Below are 22,147 nucleotides of genomic sequence, written 5' to 3'. Positions count from 1 at the left end.
TTCACAAATCTTTAACTAATATAGTATAAGCAACAATACCAAAGTGTTACGGCAAAGCATCTGACCTTTTTCTTTTTTTTTTTTTTTACAGATTTGCAAGAAGAATGGGGCAATCTTCAGTATTACTGACTGCCCCGATACGGCGCGAGAGCGTTTTTCATATTTAAAGAAAGCGCAAAGCATCCTTTAACGTGTAAATTAAGCCTGGAAGTGTGAAAAAAACAGTAATTATTCCACAATACAAATAAAATACAAGAATGAAAAATTTGCACTTTTCAATGTTTCTTTAATTTGAGATTTGAGCAAGACTTATATATAAGAAATGAAAAAAAAATGCAGTGAGCTTACTGAGAAAATAAAAATTAAATTACTGCTTGCATGGTAATTCTACTGAAATTGGCATTTAACCTAGTGCAGTTAGTCAACCTATAACATAGGTGTCGAATTCCCGTCGAGGGAGGCACCCGTAATGTATAGCTGTCAGAACAGTGTGTCATCAGTTATATAAAAACACGACTGAAATATTCAGTTAATTATCAAAGCCTTCATCAGACCTGGGTGTGAGAGCTGCAGAAATACTTTGTAGTGATGCGTATGCTTTGAAAGTGACTGGCCCAACCCGATTTTTACCTTAATGTAAAGTTTAGTTCCCTAAGAACTGAGCCGGTTTATCAAGGCCAGGAGATTTGAATATTGTGGTGTGAAGGAAATAAACACTCTGAGCAGTGGGTGTATCTTCTCAATGTCAAATGTCATCCTTTGAAACGCTGAAATTGAAGCTTAAAAGAGACGATCTGTATTATAATTACAGCTGCACAAGAACAAAAACAATAATAATAATAAATCACTGCAGGGATAGAAGTACAAAGGCCACACAGAGACCAAAAAGACAATGAACGCTGTGAATTCATTGGAAAAGATGCTGAAGTGCATCAAAGACTGAGATTGGAGAAAAAGGCTAGTCGGTTGGACTTCTTAGGTTCCTTTGGGAGGGGTCCATTTCAGTGAACTGGGGTCAATGGTCCTGTTGCTGGTGCCTCGTTTGGTCTCTTTCGCTTTCCAATCATCTATCAGGTCCTGTGATGGCAGACATCCAGGAACATTTTACAGTCATTGTGTACACATGAGAAAAAAAACTTGAGGAATGAAAGTAAATTATATATGATGCATTGCTTAAAGACACTGTCATTATATCGAAAGAAAACATAATGACCTTTCTTTCTTGCACGATATTCTCCATGTGGTTTAAATTCTTAGGAACTGACATTTTCTCTAAACGAGGTATTCAATCAGCAAACAGTATTAAAGACATTATTAAAAAATATATATATATAAAACCACAAAAACGTCCTACAGTCTGTTAGCTGACCTGTTTAAAAAGAGCACAGCTAGCTAATGATTGTAATAACTAAAGCTAATATACACTAATTAACTGATTACTTTCTAGTGTGTTAGAATGTTTAGACACTTTGAACAATGAAAGTACAGTAGACCTGTAGTGTCCTACTTACTTTGATTACTCTCTGCATGAATCTCTGCTGCATTAGACACACCATACTGAGGTATGGTGCAAACAATGTGGATACAGATCACGGGGCTGTTTATTGGTGATGACTGGCTGGCATGTAGAACATTACGAAATGCAATTCGTGCGAGTCTGGAGGTAGAACTCTACCTCTACCCCCCCTTTTTTTCCCCGTATCACCCACCACTAATATCCTAATAACACTAATAACATTAATCAGCATAAAACTAAACGTGTGTGTATGTATGTACCTGTCGCTTTAGAACCAAGTGTTTCCCCTTCCAGTACTTCAGCATCTGTAGAGACTGCAGAGTGCTGACGATGTCCACTGGGTTCACAGCGGTCTCTTGGCTGATTTCTGCATAGAAAAGAAAAATGCATACAATTTCAGAACTTGTGTTAGAGAGCCATTCACAGAGCACACAGTGGCGTTCCTGTACTTTTTCTTTATTTATTTTGTACTATTTGCGCTCTTGTCAAATCCAGAGCTTGATTTTTGGAACCTATGCACTAGAGACATGAATTGCCTCTAAAACATGTATCTTTCCCTGTCTGAATAAGTAAAAAAAAAAACGGTACCCTGACCCCTGACTGTGTGCATTAGTGCCAGCCTGCAGCTGAGACTCTGAGGTTTTGTCTAAGGCCAACCACTCTGCTGTTCTTACCTTTAATGGAGATCTCTTTGCCCTGAAAGTTGTACATGTAGCGCAGCAGGACTTCCTTCCAGTAGCTGCGGTAGCTGATGAGGCCCAAGTCAGAAAGCGGCCTTTCAGGGGACCCCACCTTCTCCTCCACCTTCGACAGCAGATAACCTACAGCAAACAAACATGCGTTTAGAAAAAAACAACTTTGGTTAAACATGACATTTCTGGATAGCAACAAGTCATAGCCTTTATTATTAAAAATTAAAAAAAGGTAATTTAAATAAAGGTCATTATAAAACACAATTTTTCCTAATGTTTACAATAAATGCTGCCAAGATAACCTTCCTCATTGTCCTGTAATGTAGTGAGGTACTATAGTGGAGCTCTACAACAACCAGGCATAACTTCACAGCCACCAATCAGGCATACATTTATGACCACCTGCCTAATATTGTGTTGGTCCCCCCTTTTGCTTCCAAAACAGTCCTGACCAATCGAGTATTACCAGCATTAACTAATTCACTAATTTGAGCTCCAGGAGCTCGTTTGTTGGATTGGACCACACGGGCCAGCCTTTGGTCTCCAATGAACATTGGTCGCCCATGACCCCGTCGTCGGTTAATCACCACTTTTGATAAAAACTGACCACTGCAGACCTGGAACACCCCACAAGAGCTGCAGTTTTGGAGATGCTCTAACCCAGTCGTCTAGACGTCACAATTTGGAACTTGTTAAAACTCGCTCAAATCCTTACGCATGCTGATTTTGCTGCTTCTAACACATCAACTTGGGGACAAGATGTTCACTTGCTGCATCATAAATCCCACCCAATAACAGGTGCCAGGATTAGGAGATAATCAGTGTTATTCGCTCACTGGTCATAATATTACACCTGTTTGGTGTATGCAGTGTAGTGTAGTACATCTTAATGTAGCACACACAGTGATCCAGTGGTCTGCATCTTCATCTTCAAAATGCCAGCCATTATACAGTGTGGTGTGACTAAGTTATAACTGACAGACGAGTTTGAGAACTTACTAAAATCAATCAGCATCTTGCCATAGCCTTGTCTCATGTATTGTGGCATGGTGAGAATGCAGGACACATTGTAGTTCAGGAAGGAGTTTTTCTCCTGCAACAAAACAAAACAAAACAAAAACACAGCAGCTTTAGCAAAATCCTTGCAATTAGAAATCAATGAAATCCATGCATGAACGCTGCTTATGCGACCAGCAAAGCAGGCAGCATATCAATCTATTGGGACCTTCATACCTTTGAAAAATATCCCACAAGATGGCATCCTGTGTTGTCAGCCTCCGTCATGACATAAAAGAGGAAGGGCTCAACATCATAGTACAGAGTCTTATGGTCCAGAAACAGCTTAGCCAGCAAACACAGGTTCTGGCAATAGATCTAGCAAGAGGAAGGTAAAATGTTATTTTGTTAGGGCACATGACTTAAAGCATGTGTTTGATCTCCAATAAAATCCCTACGCGGCAGATGCGAAATTCTGTAATGAGGAGCTATTACCTTGTTTTTTTTCCCATCCACCTCGAACACTGAGATGGCTCCTTTTCGGTAAACCTCGTCTCCGGGAGGGTGTTTCCACACACATTTGGCCTGTGGGGTTCGCAAACAGATTAGAAGCGAGAAAGAGAGCAAGCTGCTCACTAAGCTTAACGTGTAGCGTAATAATAGGGAGGGATAACTGTCTGAAATTCGGGAGAGATATTTCAGGTTGGATTTCACATGGCATGGCTTGACTTGCCATACCTCGAGGCAACGAGTACTGCAAAGAGTCGGGTGAATGAACTTTCTCTGGCTAAAATCGCTATTTGAATGTGTAAACTGAATACCACTCTACACTTCAGCACGTTCTGAACAATGTCAATTTAACCCAAACTATATTACTGTATGCCCCTGAAATTCAATGTACATTTGTTCAAGTGTTTTCCGGGGCCAATACTTACATACTCGAACACTTACTCAGGAAAGGAAAAACTGTTTACTCAACGTTACATTCATTGGCAGAATTCAGTATTCATATGGATGCCTTTTTATCTCATCCCATTAAACCATACGAAGTTGACAAGACAAAACAGAAGCTTAAAGCATATAACATTATAGCATTATTTGTAGTGTTGGATGTGATTTCATCCTAGATATCACAGCTGATTTGGAACCCAAACGGCAATGGTTTAGCACAGAACAATTATTTTTTTATTACCATGTGCCTGCGTAGGATGGTCTGGCTCTTCATGTACTTCAGGCAGAACTCACAGACGTAGAGACGGCCAAGCCGAGCGTACTCTTCTGGGTAAGGGGAATGGTACCAGGTGTCCAGCTCGTAGCGACCAAACAGAATGTTTTTTATCATGTTACTACCTTCAGTGATTTGACCTTGCATGCGCAGCTTCTCCTGAACAAATCAGACAAAATAAAAAAAAAACAACAACTGAGAAATAAGAAGCCACCATTTATTTATACGTATTTATAAAAAATAAACAAATAAAAATCAAACATTGTACTGAAAACTCTTCTTTTATCTATTTTTTTAAGGTCTGATCAAAGCAAAGTTGTCACTGATATGTGATTATTTCCTAAAAGTAAAAAAAAAATAAAAAATTGACGGCTGATATTATTGGCCGATAGATTCCTAGTGTTCCTATAATACAATATAAAATCATGTTACTCGTCACACATGAGGAAGATGTGAAATATACTTATTCTGTTAGCATTATTAATGTGTGAGCCGGATTCATTTTTTTGCCAGATTTTCTAACATCTAGTGCTCTTTTTATTACATTTAGTGTTTGAATTATAAAAAAAAAAAAATCTCGTGTCACCTTCAGACCAAAATAAAGCCTGGGTCAGAGTTTTCAGCTCAAAGGACTCATGTACATGGATCACAACAACATCAGAAAGGTTTAAAGAAAAAAGAACAAATGAATTATACCTTTATCATATCTTGTGGTCTGACCTGGAAACAAGATGGACAAGAATATTTTGGCTTTGATGTGCAATCTTACAAATGTTATTTTTAAATTCTGCCAGATGTTCAAGAGATACGCAGTAAATGTATAAACTGTTCTGCTCGAGCTTCAACTGCTTTAAGTCATGCCTCGGGCATTAACCATGCTTCTTATTGGACAGTATCACACCACCCCGGCATTGGGTTATTTTACTATAACATGCCCCATCATGTCATGTTTCTCTTGTATCGGTTGCATCTAAACGTGCCCTTTCAAACACACCCCCTCACTTTTTTTTTTTTTAAAGGCACGTCAAGAAATATAAGATTACCCTTCCCCCTTGACTTGTAAATCAGTGCAAGAATGTTTCTTCAATATTTAGTCACTTATGTTACACAAGTAATAAGACTTTAAATTATGCATGTGCAATTAACAAAAACGCAATGCACAGTAAAATCCATTTGAGTATCTGAGTTTGCCTAAAATGCCAAAGAAACCCTAATCAAGTTTATGCTCACACACGTGAATGCCATTGTTTTATATAAAATACGAGGAGGTGTTTCTCTGTACAGGATTTCCAGCTGTAGAATATCAGCACCATCCGGTTTTATCCATGCGAATTATAAACAAGTCAAGCGTGAATGCAAAAGTAGTTCAAAACAAGGTTTCTGAAATAGTCACATGTTCTCACCAGATCTTCCGATGCTCTTGCTTGGGCTTTTCTAAACAGCTCAAGATCATATTCACTTGTGATGTTCTCCAACAGAGGCTCTCTATTTGTTCCATGGGTCTGCCTGTGTTCCTAAAACAAAGGAAACAAGTTCTAAATCTATATGGTGGACACAGCAGTCCAATCATATTATAGATCCCAATAAAGAAAGGTGTTATACCATGTACTTATCTTTCTGCTCTTTTGACAGTCCAGAATCCTTCTTCTTTCTCAATTCTTGAACCTTTTCCTTATATTTTACTTGCCTTGCCGTAGGAGCCTGCGTAGATATTACAAAATCAAACTCAACTGAGAAATTCCAGTGTGGTGATGACAAAAAGCTTGGAGAATATTTTGGGAGAGAACAGATTACAAATGAGTATTTGATCTTTTGATATTCATGATCCAGTGTAAATTCAATGATTTCTATTCTTGTATGAAAGTTGAAAAAAATCTAAAATAGAATAATTATTGTCAAACTACTAATCAACCAAATTCCAACCTCGGGCAAATGCCAAAGTTTGACGGAACAAAGCAGCAGGATGTGACGGTCAATGTTTGCCCCCTAGTGTCATTTTCTTACATTTTGTTTACAATGTTAACACAGTCACAGGTCCTAAACAAACACAGGATAAAGAGATTACACTGAAAGCGTATAAGCAGCCTGTTCTAAATAACGTGTTTTTGAAACAAAAAAACAATATTATTGGACTTTCATTTCATAGCATGAATCAAGACCTTCAATCCATAGTATGAAGATCGTGTACCTGGTGCCGTGTTGCATGTCTATTTTCCTCATTCTGAGTTTGACTTCTTTCCTCGTCTTGTTTTTCCCGCTCTGTAGCTTTCACCTTAACACAGAAAAATAATATTGTGTAAAACTTGTCCAGCCACAGATACAAGCTTTATTAAAGGCATACAATATTAGTAGGACGTTTAAACCTTGCACTCGTCAGCTGATAGGTTATGGTAAAGAGGACAGCCGGATATGGAGAAGTGTCGTTCGTGCTTTCCGGTTAAATGTCCTGTAAGAGGAAAGTGGGGAAAGTAAGAAAACGAGGTGAGAAAAGGTCTGCATTTAGGTATACTAGAAAAACCGGGACAACAATTCAGCGTTTTCTTGCATGGCACCAGGTAAGTGCTATAGATTTACCTACCCAAGGAGTTGCATCCAGGTGTAGGGCATTTCATGTTAAAGTTATAGCTCTCATGGAAACGGCGGCGCTTTGGCCTATGAGATGGATCGCTGCCTGAGTCTTTGTGGTCTTTGGATGCTCCTTCATCGTGGGATGCATTGGGACTGGAGATGTCAATGTCAGACTCGGATGAGGGAGCGTTGCCTGTTGGAGTCCTGGGTGGTGATTCGTCTCTCTCTGCTATTTGCTTCAAGTCTGCTGGTACATCTAATATCAAAGGGCAGTGAAAATGACAAATTACACATACTAAAAGCAATACAATACATGTAGGAGTTTGTTGTTATCCCTTGAGCTGTTTAGGATAAAATTTATGTTTCCGTTTACACAGTAACGATCACAAGCTGGTGACTGGCATTAAAAGTATGCCACTGTTCCAAACAGACATGTCAAACATGTTCACTGGGAATGGAGAAGCTTTTCTGTTTCACAGTCGCTTTCAAAATCAAATCAATCATGACTGGAAATTCATGCAGAGGTATTTCAGTTTGAACCCATCCCTGCAATGAAGAAACATGGAGAAGTAATAAATAAACCTGTCAATAACAGGTTGATCATATAATAAGATAAGATAATATATACAAATAACAGGTTTTGTCTGTCTGTTATAACAGGTGGTATGCGGAAACACTAATTACTGTGATAATAAACAAAGATTCGCTTTCTCTTATACTACTGCATGATTTTAAATTATTACAGAATAAATGTCTCTTTTTATCCATTAATAGTCATAATTAATGTTGTGGAACATCTTTGAATCAAGTTTATTTCTGTTATAATTACAGCACTAAGTTCTCGAGTCATGTATAGATGGTATATCATAAAAACTGAAAACAGGAACCAACACCCCCTCCCACTAATGTTCAATACCATTAAATGCAAATATACACAGTTAGAAAGCATGATAACGCGATCATTAATGAATCAAGTTTGTAATCGGTGGCAAATTACTACACTGCTAAAACAAATTGCTTTAAAATGGCACATTACAACAAATGAACCTGTGATTCAACTTGACAATACTGTCAACGCTGCAGTTACACAAAAACTAATCAACACCTCAACACCTATCAGATTTGATGGTTTAAAAGTGCTGTGAGGGTAAACACTTAACCTTCCATAGAACTTATACACTGCCATTTCTGTTTCGATTACGGCATGCGTTTGTTTTGATAAGCTTCTGCAATGCTACGACATTTATTCCTGTCCAGAGTTGCAGTAATTTTTCACCAAGATCTTGTAGTGTTAATGCGAGAGTCGGACCGCTGCGCAAAGTCTTCTCCAGGCTTTAATTCGGTTAAAGTCTGGACTCTGTGGTGGCCAATCCATGTGTGAAAATGATGTCTCATGCTCCCCAAACCACTCTTTCACAATTTGAGAATGATGGATCATGACATTGTCATCTTGGAATATGCCGTGCCATCAGACCAACTGCAGCAACCCCAGATCATAGCACTGCCCCCACAGGCTTGTACGGTAGGCACTAGGCACCCATCACTCTGGAACAGGGTAAATCTGGACTCATCAGACCACATGATCATACTGTTCCAATATTTATGCTCCCTAGCAAATTGAAGCCTTTTTTCAGAATAGCGTCACTGATGTTTTCTTAAGGCTACACAACCGTTTCGTCCAAATCCTTTAAATTCCCTTCGCATCGTGTCTCTGGAAAAGCTCTTAATTTCACTAATAAACATAGCCGTGAGTTCTACTGTTGTTGTTTTTTTTAGGATTTCATCAAACAATTAAGTGATTGCCGATCACAACCATTCATGATTTTTTCTACCAAAAATCTATTCCTTGAAGACGGTGGTTCCCCACTATCCTTCCAGTTTTTATTAATGCGTTGGACGGTTTTTAACCCAATTTAAGTAATTTCAGCAATCTCTTTAGATGTTTTTATTGTAAACTATTTATTACATAACTGAGTGTGTCCCCTAGTAGGCACTGTCACATCGCCCACACAAATAAATTCTCCTCCATCTGTCCAGCACATCTGTCATCAGCAGTCACTTTCTCACTAAACACATCTGTATTCCACAGTATGAAGTTTACATTCACAATTTTGCACTGACTGATAAATGCTACAGTTTTACTTTTAACTTGCCTGGGCTTATGTGATGCTTGTGTGGAATAAGTTATTTTTAAAAAAAAAGAAGAAAAAAGCTACATTTACATTTATATGTCATGATTGTATTTTTGTATTTTGAATGGGAAGCAAACAAAAAGAGAATAACTCATTTGGGTTCATTTACAGGTATTGTGCAGTGAGAGATTGATCATAGATTAGAATTTGTTTTTTCAATTTCATCCGCTTCTGTCATTAGCTGTTTTAAGGTTTTATACAAAGTACACAAAGCAGCGTCAGAGCACCAGCTGGTCTACAGAAGCCAAAAAGTATTGAGGTAAAATGTAAAAGAATTATAATCTGCCTACACACACACACACACACACACACACACACTTACTTTTTATACACGTTACTGATCACATGGCTGAAAAGCAGACAGTGATTCTAAACCAAAGTGGGTAACTATAAAAAATAAATAAATAAATAAATGAAAAATAAAAGGTTTAGTTAGACTTGTGGTGGCATAAATTGTTTTAAAACCTCAAGTTGCACTCATGGGAGGGAAAAAATTATAAAATCGCCAACCCCTGTTGTGACCCTTCTCAAATTAAGATTGATAATTTACCTTGCGAGCTCTGACTAAGCCGGACAGAAGCTCTGGTTAACCGTGCATTGCTGCGTGGATTTGCATCGCTGTGTGAGCTGTCGGTCTTCTCGTGCTCAGTGGAGTCATCAGAGTCTGCGGTCCCATCAGAACTGCTCCCGGCTGCTCTCTGTAAGCAAACAGTAAAGTAGAATGTCAAATCGATAGAAAGCTCATTTGTTGACCAGTCGCATTCTTGAACCTTGGCCACACATGACACTGTCGCCGATTCAACACAGTTCCTTCTTTGGACCACTTTTGATTTCTGAGCTTCTTCTGAGTTTCTGAGCACTGCAGACTGGGAACACCCCACAAGAGCTGAAGTTTTGGAGATGCTCTGACCCAGTCGTCTAGACATCACAATTTGTCCCTTGTCAAATTAGCTCAAATCCTTACGCTTCCCATTTTTCAAGCTTCTAACATCAACTTTGAGCACAAACTATTCACTTGCAACCTATTATCCCACTGACTAACAGGTGCTATGATTAAAAATAATTATATTATTGGTCACTACACCAGCCAGTGGTCATAATATTATGCCTGATCAGTGTGTGTTATATAGATTAGATAGATTAGATAGATCGATAGTGAATGTGTGTATGTATATGTAAATGAAAACATGTCTAACCTTCTGACATACAAAAATGTGTACAATGTTTACAGTACAATAATCAAAAACACCGTTCGTTTGTGTAAGCTTGGTCACGTGATCCAAAGCTTCGAATCGGTTCAGCGGAATTGATTCATTTCGCATAAACGGTTCAGAGTCGCTCTGTAGCCATCAACGCCCGACTGTAATGTTAGCGCTTAGCTTGCAAAACAACTTTAACGTTATCCTGGTTTACAACACAGCATGATACACTACTCAGAAACAAAACGCCAAGCCTGATAACAGTCACTAGAAAAAAAAGACTCCAGCATATCCGCCATGATAGCTAGCTATCATCACAACAGTCGTGTTTTCAATGTTAGCGCAATGCACAAACAGTTGAACTTTACACATTATTATGCTATTCACCATCCTTCTAACGATGCATGTTCATAAATTTAAAATAAAGCTAGGTTAAGAAAATAACAATATAACATACGAGTGAGAAAAGGCGTCATACTAGCACAAAAGGGAAGTCCTGGTGTATTAGCTGCGGCTCAATCCGAAATAGAGTCATACAGAATGCTTAGGGCACTAGATAGCCGTTTGAGATGTTTCCTTAGTACACTACGTAGTGCACCTAAACAGTGAACACGTATATTTGCCGTTGTAGCTAATAAAACGTTGACCCTTTCTTACCTTTCTTCTGGGCATTGTGACTGTAAAATAATTCCGGTTTCTTCTCAGTGACACATATAATTACGTCTACCTTCTTAATTTGTCGCTTTTTTATTGCAAAATGTTTTTCTTTTCTTATTTGAATCGAGGACTTTCAAATTCCACTAACTGTAGTTTAAGCAACAGCAGCCTCTCTCGCGCGCTACATTCTCTTTTCCGGTTGGAACCGACCAAAACCGGAAATGGAGATCAAAACAGTGTAAAAAACAATTACACCACAAGATGGCGGCTCACCCATATGCTATATTATTGTGCGGTTTTTTTTTTTGTTTGTTTGTTTTTGTTTAACAAATACAACCAGATTGAATAAACATTGTTAGTGCATTATCAATTAAATTATGTAAAATGTAAGTTAAATAATAATAATGTCAATATATACTTTCACTAAAATAAAGTAAAAATGGACAATTCAGCCCCCCATTTAACCTTTCTACATTCAATGAAATTTAAGAGAAATAAATATCAATACAATTTCTGAAATTATTATAAAAACTTAAAAAATATGTGATTATTCATTCCCAGTAACTGTAAGTTGTTACTGTACTGTAAGTAGCTTTTTTCACACAGCCGTACTTTACTGAAGCATTTTCATTTGGGAAGATTTTACTTTAACTTCACTACATCTCAAAGTCAAATATATTACTTTTTACTCAACTACATTTCGAAATCATTCAAAAGTCATTCCTTTTTATTTTTGAGTGGATAAAAACTTAACTGGTCAAATACACAGCAAGTCACCAATCAGAGTAAAACCTGCACTCTGTCTTTAAACTTGTTTTGATTGCTGCTTGATGGTATCTACTCAGCAGGAACATACAATTCATCATCAGTTCAACAGCAAGCAGAACATTTTGAGAGTAATAAATGATGGAAGAAACTCCTGTCTCTAATTTGCCACAACACCAGAGGCCTTCTTTGCACAATTTTTTCAAAGTAGTTAAAAAGAAGGTTTTGTGTTCGTGATCATTTTAGTAGATATCAATAAGTCTTTGACTCATTAATGTCATTCTATTAAAAGATCGTGTGCTGAGAGTAACATTACAGTCTTTTCACATGAGTTGAGTTGATTAAGCAAAGAGTCTTGTAAAAGAAATGATAATGTTTACATTATACACATAATAAATCATAGTACTTTGGATACTTAAGTCAAGTTTATTTCTATAGCGATTTTCACAACGGACATTGTCTCAAAGCAGCTTTACAGAATTTAAGAGTTAATGTGAGCACTGTGTATTTATCCCTGATGAGCAGCCGTGGCGTCTGTGGCAAGGAAAAAGTGAGTGAACGAAGGATGGAAGGAATAAGGACATTTGTTAAAGTATGCTAAAATAAGTAGATCAGTTTAGTAGGTCATATCTTTGGAATATTCAATGTAAAACACACACATGCACACACGCATACACACACACACAAAACATACCCACACACATCTGCATTACCCAAATGGGGTCTAACAAATGTAAACTATCTAATTGCATATTTTCATTTATTTAATTAAATGTGATTTAATTAACCAATTTAATTGATTTCTCAATTTAAGTCATATTAAAATAAGTCTATTGCATTCATTTTATTCATTCTATTTAATTTTTATTAAATATTTTTAAATATAATTTTATATATCATTTAACTAAGCAGGCATTTCATTTAAAATTGTTTTAAAAATGTAAACTGTTTCAATGCTGATCGCAAATTCGAATAATAATAAATAGTAATATGAAATGAATAAATGGTAAATGAAAAAAACAACAAGTTTTCCCCGAACCGTACCAAAATTTACCCAAAACCGTGAATTAAAAACCGAGGTACGTACCGAACCGTGAATTTTGTGTACCGTTACATCCCTAATATTAGTACAAATAAATTGTCCATATAATAATAAACACTATACATGTAAATATTGGTAGTTTAGCAGCAGTTAGCAAAAAAGTTTTAATCAAGGTGTGAGTCCAGTTCCTTTCTATTGAGGAGTCTTGTATAAAGAAACTGTTATTAAATCATGCTTCTGCTTTGGAGAAGGCATCTTTTTCAAAGTTAGTAAACAAGGAAATATGGGTGAAAATTTGTCAGAGAAGCAACCAAGAACGAAAGGGTTGAATGCTTATGCAAACGAACCGTTTTCCTATTTCATTGTGTACAAAAACAGCAAACCATTTTGAGTTTCCAGTAATTCAATATTACAGGCTCTTTATCTAGAGTCATTATATAAAATCCCAATTAAGTCCATTAATTCCAAGTCAAGTCAAGAAGCTTTTATTGTCATTTCAACCATATATAGCTGACACATTACACAGTGAAATGAAACAACGTTCCTCCTGAACCCTGGTGCTACATACAACAACAATCACATAAAGTGCAAGTTCCAATCTGTATCACAACATAAAAGTAAAAATATTCCAACGGGGTGAATATTTATACAAAGATTTTATTACAAAATTTTGGTGTCTTCTATGAAGGGGATTGAAGCTGTTTGGTTTTGTGTGGGTGCCTGAATCTTTGCTGGTGTTTGAGGGGGTTGAGGAACCTGGTGTGAAAACATTTGCCCCCAAGCATGGGGTCTGGAAGATTCTCCATCCCCCTCGTTCGCGGTGACACAGAAGGAAAACGTCATGGTTTTCCCGAGTGTTCCACTTAGGCCTTAAAATAGGAATGGGGTGGAGGGGCGGAGAAGGCACCTCTAGCAGCTGATACTGTCCATCTTAAAATAGCCCAGTGCACTGAGCTACAACACCAGACAGACTGCTCTCACTCTCAGTGGTGAGACAGAGTTTGTAAAAGCTTTGAGAATTCTACTGGATTACATGTTAAAGATTCCAAACATTTCTACTACAAAGGCGAACTCTGAAGACTCAAGATGCCAAAAATTGTCCGACCGGAAAACTGGTGGGTGAAACTCTAGTGTGCGGTGTGAAAGGGGAGAACACATTATAATTCTGAATGTCCAAATGTGGTCACTGAATCACTGTGTAGACAGTGGTGTACTTACTGAATCGGAAATGATAATATATATACTAAAGTAGATGAAGGATTTTGTGGTGTTTAAATTATGTTTTATTTTCTCTGCTTGTCTGAAGTCAACCTGCAAAAACAGTGTGGTTTGACCGCAAAAAGTATGTTACTGTGAACTTCCTGGTTCAAAAACCCACCAACGTTCAGGTGGACATCCAGGAAACCAAAATTATCCTAAGGTAAGAAACTATTGCTATACAGTGTCTTGCAGAATTATTTATCTTAAAGCATGCCACATTTTCCACATTTTATAAGCATGATTTCTATCTATCTATCTATCTATCTATCTATCTATCTATCTATCTATCTATCTATCTATCTATCTATCTATCTATCTATCTATCTATCTATCTATCTATCTATCTATCTTCCTTAGTTGCAATTTCTTTCTTGATCCATAGAGATTTTAATTAATTCATTCATTCATTCCACAATCACATCCAAATTGACATCAGTTATAGAACAACTTTTTTCAGACATAAGGAGGTTTGGAATTATTGTATTAAATGTATTCTATTTACCTGTCACACTTGGCTTTGATGAAGCAAATAACAAATACAATAACTTTGATGATGCTGGGTTGTAATATCCAACATTGTGATTGGGACAACAAATATGAAATCTGAATTAATATTTTTTAGTTAAGTTTTTGCCCCTCTATGCAAATACTTGTAACCACCAGTTGTTTCAATTTCAGCTGCAAATCTTTCACTCAGCTTTGTATATCTGGGCAAATGTTTACTTAACTTACACAAGGCATGTATATGTATAGCATCTTCTGACTTAAAATATACAGTAATCTTCAATATTAAATGGCAACCCATCTAATAATTCACTCCTTTACATGTTTGTGTTGCAGCTGCAAAGACGACGATGACAATAACATCTACAACGAGATCGAATTTTATGATCGAGTGCAAAAAAATGTAAGTTTGCAAACCTTTGTTTGAAAAGTCATTTGTATAATTTTTACATTGTGCACAAATGCTCCTTGTGCAAAATGTCCTTGAATGCAACAGCAGATCAAACCAAGTAAATGCTGACAGCTGTTTCGCTGTGTTCCTGGTGTCTCAAAAGTACACTACATGAAAAAAAGTTTGTGGACACATGAATATAAGATTGGTATGTGCTTTAAACATTCAATTCCACATTCAGTCCCCATTTTCTGCTTTGATAACCTCGACTCTTCTGGGAAGATGTTCCACTAGATTTTAGAGTCTGCTAATGGAGATTTGTGCTCATTTAGCCACAAGGGTTTTAGGAAAAGTCAGGTTTTGATGTAGGGTGAGGAGGGAGGGGGTCAAATCAGTGTTCCAATTCATTCAAGGTGTTCAGTAGGCATGAGGTCAGAGTTCTATAGCAGGCCATGCAAGATCTTTCACTAGAACCCATGTAAACCATATCTTGATGGATTTTTTTTGTGCAAAGGTGCATTGTCATGCTGGAACAGGTTTGGGTCTCTTAGTTTAAGTGAAAGGATATTTCAGTTCTATCACATCTAAAGACAACAGTTAGGAGAAGAACTATGTATGGGCAGAAAATTCAGGTGTCCCAATACTTTTGTCCATATCATTTTAGCTGTTTTTGTGTAGTATTGCCTGAGAAATTTTAGAAAAAGTCAGCATTTGCTTCTAAGCAATGTATTTATCATTTATTTTATAACTTATTTTTATTTATTTAAAATAATTGTATGGGGTGATTTAATTAATACTTCTTACTCGAAAAGTAAAATTAAATTCTGAAAAGTGTAAAGAAAAAAATGTATATAAAAATGAGCAAAATTGTTGGGCCAAGCACATAAAAGTGCACAAAAACAAACTTTTTTATTAATTTAAAATTTTATCAATATACACTGTTACATAAACAAGTAAAGAGTGAAGCAACATGCAAATAAATAATAGCTTTTAATTTCAGATTTATGGGGGAAACCATGCGCTGTTTCATAAACAGGAGTGTTAATGTTATTCTAAATTTAATTCCCTTTCAGAGGTGATAGACAGGATGTCAAGTTGTAGTATAGGTACAGTATATTAACATGAATTGGGTTTTAAGGTCAAATGTATAAATGTGTTGGAGAGTGTATATAATTATCATATCCAAAAAAAAATATTTTTAAAGTTTTGCTGGTACTAACATAAGTCTTTGGCTTATTTGGATTTTTGGACCCAGCAGTATGATATAAAACTGGCTCTTTCTTGGCTGTGTGGTGACGAGCAGTTCAATTCTGAAGCCAGTAAGGACTAAAACACTATGTGGTGTGTGTGTGTGGTTGTAGGTGGTGTGATGCAGCCATGGCATGTATGGAAGCCTTTTATTATACCCTTAGTACCTTTTGTCCCCCAGCAATGTGCCAACAATGAAAATGTTCCTGTTTATTACAAAATGTTTATTGTATCCGATTAGAGTTACATTTAATGCTGTGAAACATCTGTAGAGTCACTGTAATCCCTGCTATCACCTACATTATAACAGCTGGTTCCTATTTTTATTAATTAGAAAAATTAGAAAAAGTAAAAAAACAAAAAACAAACAAACAAACAAACAAACAAACAAACAAAATATATATATATATATATATATATATATATATATATATATATATATATATATATATATATATATATATATATATATATATATATAAAGCCACCATATCCATATTAACACATTTAAAAATCTTATTAAATTTTAAATGGAGCATCCACCATACAGATACTAACATTTTTATTATTTTATAAGTAAACCAAAAGTACACACATCCTTCACTCAAGTAGAAGTACAGATACTCATGTTTTAAAAGTTAAAGTAGTGACTACACTTTTTCACTCAAGTTAAAGTAAAGAAGTTTGGGCTCCAACATGTACTTAAGTGAAAATAGCCATTTCTACAACCCGTTTTAGTGTGACACTGGCAACTGGACCTCACATCATATTAATATATTGATATAACAGAATCAAGATGTTATCTAATGAATGTATCCAAGCTGAACATCCACCATATAGAACACAAGCATAGAAAAGATGATGATGATGATCAGGTGATCAGGAATGTCTCTGTTCTCGGTCATGTTTACATCGCTGACTCATCGCTGTCTCATCCACGTTATCCCCAGACTTCTTGTTGCCTTCTGTCTTGCTCATTGTTGCTTCGTAGGCTAGTTTACGTCTGTGGTGTGTGATAGCAAGGAAATGGTACACCAGTGGTAGGTTGAAAAATCCAAGTACATAGTACAGATATTTGTGTAAAAAAAATTTTATAAATGAAAGTAAAAAGTTTTCTGAAAAAATAATAGTGAAGTAAAATACTGATACCAAAAAAATCTACTTAAGTACAGTAACAATGTATTAGTACTTAATTACTTTCCACCTCTGGTGTGTGAGAATTCAACAGCACTGTAGTATAAAAAGAATATGACACACACTTTGAAACTGTCATGGAATTTTCTCCTCTGTCTATTGATTGTGTTATTACTGCCACATGTGCCTCATTCCTAGTGTCTCAGATATACTTTATAATTCTGTATTGCATAAAACATCTTTGTTTTTTTTATCTTTAGGATTCCAGGGAGAAGGTTTATGACCGCACAATTAATGTTCTTATAAGGAAAATTAAGGAAAATGTAGCCTGGCCTCGTCTCAATAAAGGCACAGATAAGGTAAGATGTATTAGCTGAAAAAATATTTGTATCATTTTAAAACATTTCCTGCAAGGAAGTGGCAGAAAGCCGCAGTGAGTAGCATCCAGAGTCAGTGGTTTGATCATGCTGTACATATGGGTTTCTTGTGGGTTCTTTGGTTTCCTCCGAATTTTCAAACACATACATGTAGGTGGATTGGCAATTCTCGATTATCAATATATGTGTACAGGGTGTAATCCTGTACTTACCCCCAGCATTCCAGCAATAGCCTCCATATCCACTGCAACCCAAACCAGGATAAGTAACTAAAATAACCAACAACTAGACAGATTTAATAGTTTAACTAGCATTACAGGATACCTGATTACTAAGTGTTTATACTTCAAGGCTCTTCTCTGTTCTGGCACCGAGGTGGGGAAATGAACTTCCCCTAGATGTCTGTACAGCGGAGTCCCTGATTATCTTCAAGCGATGATTGAAGACCTTCCTCTTCCTGAAACACTAAAATTAGCACTTTCCAAGTTTGCTTTGTAGAATTCAAGAGTTATATTTATATTAAGTTTGTAATCTTGCGTACCAGTGTAGATTTATTCATTGCTAGAGCCTCAAAGCACTTTTGTACGTCGCTCTGGATAAGGGCGTCTGCTAAATGCCGGAAATGTAAATGTAAAATTGTTTAAAATCTAAGCGCTTTGTTGCTGTCTTAATCCTCACAGCCAGCCTGGCTATCAGTAGACTTTGATAACTGGAGGGACTGGGAGCACGAGGAGGAAGACGGCCAGGCCGAGTTTGAACAGTACATGGATGTAAGTACATCACTGTTCTTATCACTGCGTACACTTCAGCTCTCTTTTTCTTGTTTTTTATAAATGTACACATTTACAAGGACAAAGAATGTAATCCAAACCACAAACACTGCACAAAACAGAACGTGCAGATGTTATGTCTTGAATCATAGGACATAGTGAAATAAATTGTGTATAGCATGTGTTTATTCTTCACAATTCTTTTGTTGTTGTTTTTTTACATATAGATGCTGTCTGAAATGAAACAAAAAGGGGAGCCCCCCAGTATGGATGACCTTGAGTTTGATGTAAGTAACTAGTTTAACAAAGTACTAGTTTTGATATTAAGTATATTTCTGGAAGTTAATTTCAATGAATAAACCACGATTACCTTCACAGAGTGACTGAGAGACTCCATCATCCTAAGGTAAATATTAAAGAACATCCTATTAAACACCTGCATCTTTATACAGAACATAGATAGATAGAAAGAAAAGAGTGCAGGCAGGGTGGAGTGGGTGGAGAAGAGTGATAGAAGGAGTGATTTGTGATAGAAGGGTGAGACTGTAAGAGTGAAAGAGAAAGTTTATAGGACTGTGGTGAGACCTGTGATGTTCTATAGTTTTGAGACTATAGTGGCATTGAGTAAAACAGTGGTCCCCAACCTTTTTTTTTCCACGGACCGGTTTAATGTCAAACAATATTTTCACGGATTGGTCTTTAATGTGTGCCGGATAAATACAACAAAAATAAAATGATACAACCGGCATAAAAACTGGTATTTTCTAAATATAATAATAAATGTGAATCCACTGTGTTGTTTTTCTTGTTCATTTTGCTCGCTTGAGGGTTTTAATTTAGCGGTAATGTATTATGTGTTAGCGGCCGGAGCAGCCCCTTTAAGAAGGTAAATAATGGAGGTAAGACATGTGACCGAGGCATCTTGACATGCATCAAGAGTGAGTCATATACAGATGTGGCGGAGAAAATCCGGTAAATATCCAAAATAAAACATCGTTTAGAATCAGATAATAAATAAAACGGTAATAATGTAAGTTATGTATTCTCTCTGTGCGGCCCGGTACCAATTGGAGGTTGGGGACCACTGGACTAAAACACAGGAGGCAGAGCTGGAGGTAGCAGAGCTGAAGATGTTGAGGTTTTTATTAGGATTGACGACGATGGACAGAATTAGAAACAAGTTTATTAGGGGGCACGTATGACGTTTTAGGGACAAATTGAAAGAGGCGAGATTGAGATGGTTTAGACATGTGCAGAGGAGGGACATGGGGTATATCAGTAGGAGAATGCTGAGGATGGAGCCACCAGGAAGGAGGAAAAGAGAAAAACCAAGGAGGCGGTTTATGGATGTGGTGAGGGAATACATGCAGGTAGTTGTTTTGAAAGAGGCAGATGAAGAGGACAGGGTGGTATGGAGACGGATGATCCGCTGTGGCGACCCCTAATGGGAGAAGCCGAAAAAAGAAGAAGAAGACACACATAATATACTATACATATAATGGATATAAAAAGTGTACTTATGAAATTGCAGGGCTTTTTAATTATTAAGACAGAAATATCAGATTTGTTACATCTTATATGTGATCATTTAACAAACAAAAATCCAGAGGGGGGGAAATATTTTGGCATAAAAGATAATTCGAAATATTTGGAATAACAAAAACCTACAACACCCTGATTGTATAAGTCTGCACACCCTTTCATATTGGGGGCTGTAACTGTCCTAAACATTAAACAATCACATTCCAAATGAAGCCTGTATGTAAGTGAGAGAGAGAGAGAGAGAGAGAGAGAGAGACATCTGCACTTCTGGTCAAGTGCATTTTATTGCCTCCGTACTTTTACTCTGCATTATATCTAAAATCTACATCAAATCTAATCGAATGTCGTTGTTGTCGAAGTTGTTGAAATGGCTAATATAATTTTGTATTGTTCTTTAATTTCCTTTGCAGATTGTTTTTCATTCTCCAAAAGGCTCTGGAAAATAGTTCATTGAACGTACATGTATAACATACAGCCAGGAATAAAACACTTAAATGATGTGCTGTTATTGAAAAGGAATGTTATGACCACCCCAAAATTGATTCTTTTTTTAAATAACAGCATGTATTATTTCTCCTATACCACAGCATTAAGCATTTAACATTGATTAAACTTCACATACTCTTTTTAATCCATTTATAGTTGCTTTTAATATAATGTGACTACATCCATTTACCAGCATCCCAATATTTTGTATATTAAAGTACACTATATGAGCAAAAGTATTGGAACACATGACTTATTCAGCCATAACTGTTTCTTCTGCAAACTGTTACCATAGAGTTGGAAGCACACATTTGTATGGAATGTCTTTGGATTGGTTAGCATAAAATATTCCCTTCACTTAAAGTAGATGACCCAAACGTGTTTCACCATGACAATGTCCCTGTGCACAAAGCTCCAGCTCCATGAAGATATACTTTCCATGGTTTTTAGTGGAAGATCTTAAGTGGCCTGCTATAAAACTCTGGCCTCAACCCTATTTAACAACTTTGGGATGAATTAGAACGCTAACTGCACCCCAGGGCTCCTCTGCCTCGATCAGTACCTGATTTACCAACACTATTGTTTCTGAATGAGCACAAATCTCCTCAAACACACTCCAAAATCTAGTGGAACTAGTGAAATGAGATGTTCAAAAAGCACATATAAATCCTATGGTCAGGTGTTCACAAACTTTTGTCTATATAGTGTAACTAAGACAATAACACAGCATAAAGTTATAAAGGCAGGCATAAAGTTTCACAGCTTTACTTTTGACAATAAAGTTCAAAATGCAAATTCTGCTGTACACTGTTACATAAACTGATTCAACAATGCTGTGGTATAATTTGTAGTTCTTTGGGAGGTTAATAATAATTAAACACTTTTGTTCATATCTGGCCATTTTGTTATTTTAAATTCTTTTTCTACCAAAATTTTTGTAAAGACATTCAATATCAATCATTTGTGTAATACATTTCTATAAATAAAGTTGTTTGTAATGATTGCACTTGTCATGTTGTACAAGTTGCTGTTAGTATCAGAGATTATGATGTTTTCAACAATTTTTAGCTTCAGTAGTCCCCGCCCCTTTTTTGTTGTAAACTGTAAAATTTTTTATTGAATTGAATAAAAGCGCAATAATAACTGTAAAACTAAGCTTACGGTATAAATGTTTTAAATGTTTTCATAACATTTTCAGAACGCGTTTCTACTTTGCAGTGCGATTTGTTACTTGAAAAAATTGGAAAGTAGGAATTTGTTTTTCACAGATTTTTTCTGTAGCCACATTTTCGAAGAAAATAGCAGTAATAGATTTCAAGCACTCAGACACTGTGTATTCCAGTCAATAATTTAAGCTTTGGAAAAACGTTTTTATAGTTTAGACTACATTTTCTTGAATTATTTTTTTATATATATTTTCCAAAATACATTTAATCAACTATATATATTTTGTTTAGGTTGTATTTTATTTATTTATTTATTTTATTGAATTTTTTCATTTATATGTTCAATGTAATTTTTCAAATCACTGGTCACTATAAAATAAGTAATGGCAAATGAGAAAACATACCCTTGCTGTGCTC

The 22,147-nt window shown here is 36.3% G+C and overlaps 2 protein-coding genes across 4 annotated transcripts; one reads left to right on the top strand and one right to left on the bottom strand.

Moving 5' to 3' along the window:
- Positions 1–265: 265 nt before the first annotated feature.
- Positions 266–11,258, bottom strand: kat7b (K(lysine) acetyltransferase 7b). 2 transcript variants are annotated; one of them, XM_046854422.1, is made up of 15 exons: positions 11,046–11,257; positions 9,740–9,887; positions 7,008–7,253; positions 6,793–6,875; positions 6,618–6,701; positions 6,032–6,130; positions 5,833–5,943; positions 5,126–5,149; positions 4,397–4,588; positions 3,700–3,789; positions 3,442–3,582; positions 3,208–3,301; positions 2,191–2,337; positions 1,777–1,883; positions 266–1,077 (listed from the first exon to the last, which is right to left on the bottom strand). In XM_046854422.1, exons 1-15 carry the CDS (start codon positions 11,058–11,060, stop codon positions 976–978), a joined length of 1,683 nt encoding a protein of 560 aa, XP_046710378.1. In that variant the 5' UTR covers positions 11,061–11,257; the 3' UTR covers positions 266–975. The 2 variants fall into 2 exon arrangements, with proteins under 2 accessions (XP_046710378.1, XP_046710379.1); XM_046854423.1 differs by lacking the exon at positions 5,126–5,149 and having other exon boundaries at positions 11,046–11,258.
- Positions 11,259–13,777: 2,519 nt separating this feature from the next.
- ptges3l (prostaglandin E synthase 3 like) lies at positions 13,778–21,456 on the top strand. 2 transcript variants are annotated; one of them, XM_046854850.1, is made up of 8 exons: positions 13,779–13,967; positions 14,159–14,272; positions 14,953–15,019; positions 17,650–17,748; positions 18,447–18,536; positions 18,764–18,823; positions 18,915–18,942; positions 20,489–21,456. In XM_046854850.1, exons 1-7 carry the CDS (start codon positions 13,939–13,941, stop codon positions 18,921–18,923), a joined length of 468 nt encoding a protein of 155 aa, XP_046710806.1. In that variant the 5' UTR covers positions 13,779–13,938; the 3' UTR covers positions 18,924–18,942; positions 20,489–21,456. The 2 variants fall into 2 exon arrangements, with proteins under 2 accessions (XP_046710805.1, XP_046710806.1); XM_046854849.1 differs by lacking the exons at positions 18,915–18,942; positions 20,489–21,456 and having other exon boundaries at positions 13,778–13,967; positions 18,764–18,835.
- The last annotated feature ends 691 nt before the right edge of the window (positions 21,457–22,147 follow it).

Source organism: Silurus meridionalis, chromosome 7 (assembly GCF_014805685.1).
Source record: "Silurus meridionalis isolate SWU-2019-XX chromosome 7, ASM1480568v1, whole genome shotgun sequence".
In the NCBI taxonomy this organism is placed as follows: domain Eukaryota; kingdom Metazoa; phylum Chordata; class Actinopteri; order Siluriformes; family Siluridae; genus Silurus; species Silurus meridionalis.
The sequence above is the reverse complement of the archived record's forward strand: the minus strand, read 5'-3'. Positions and strand labels throughout refer to the sequence as shown.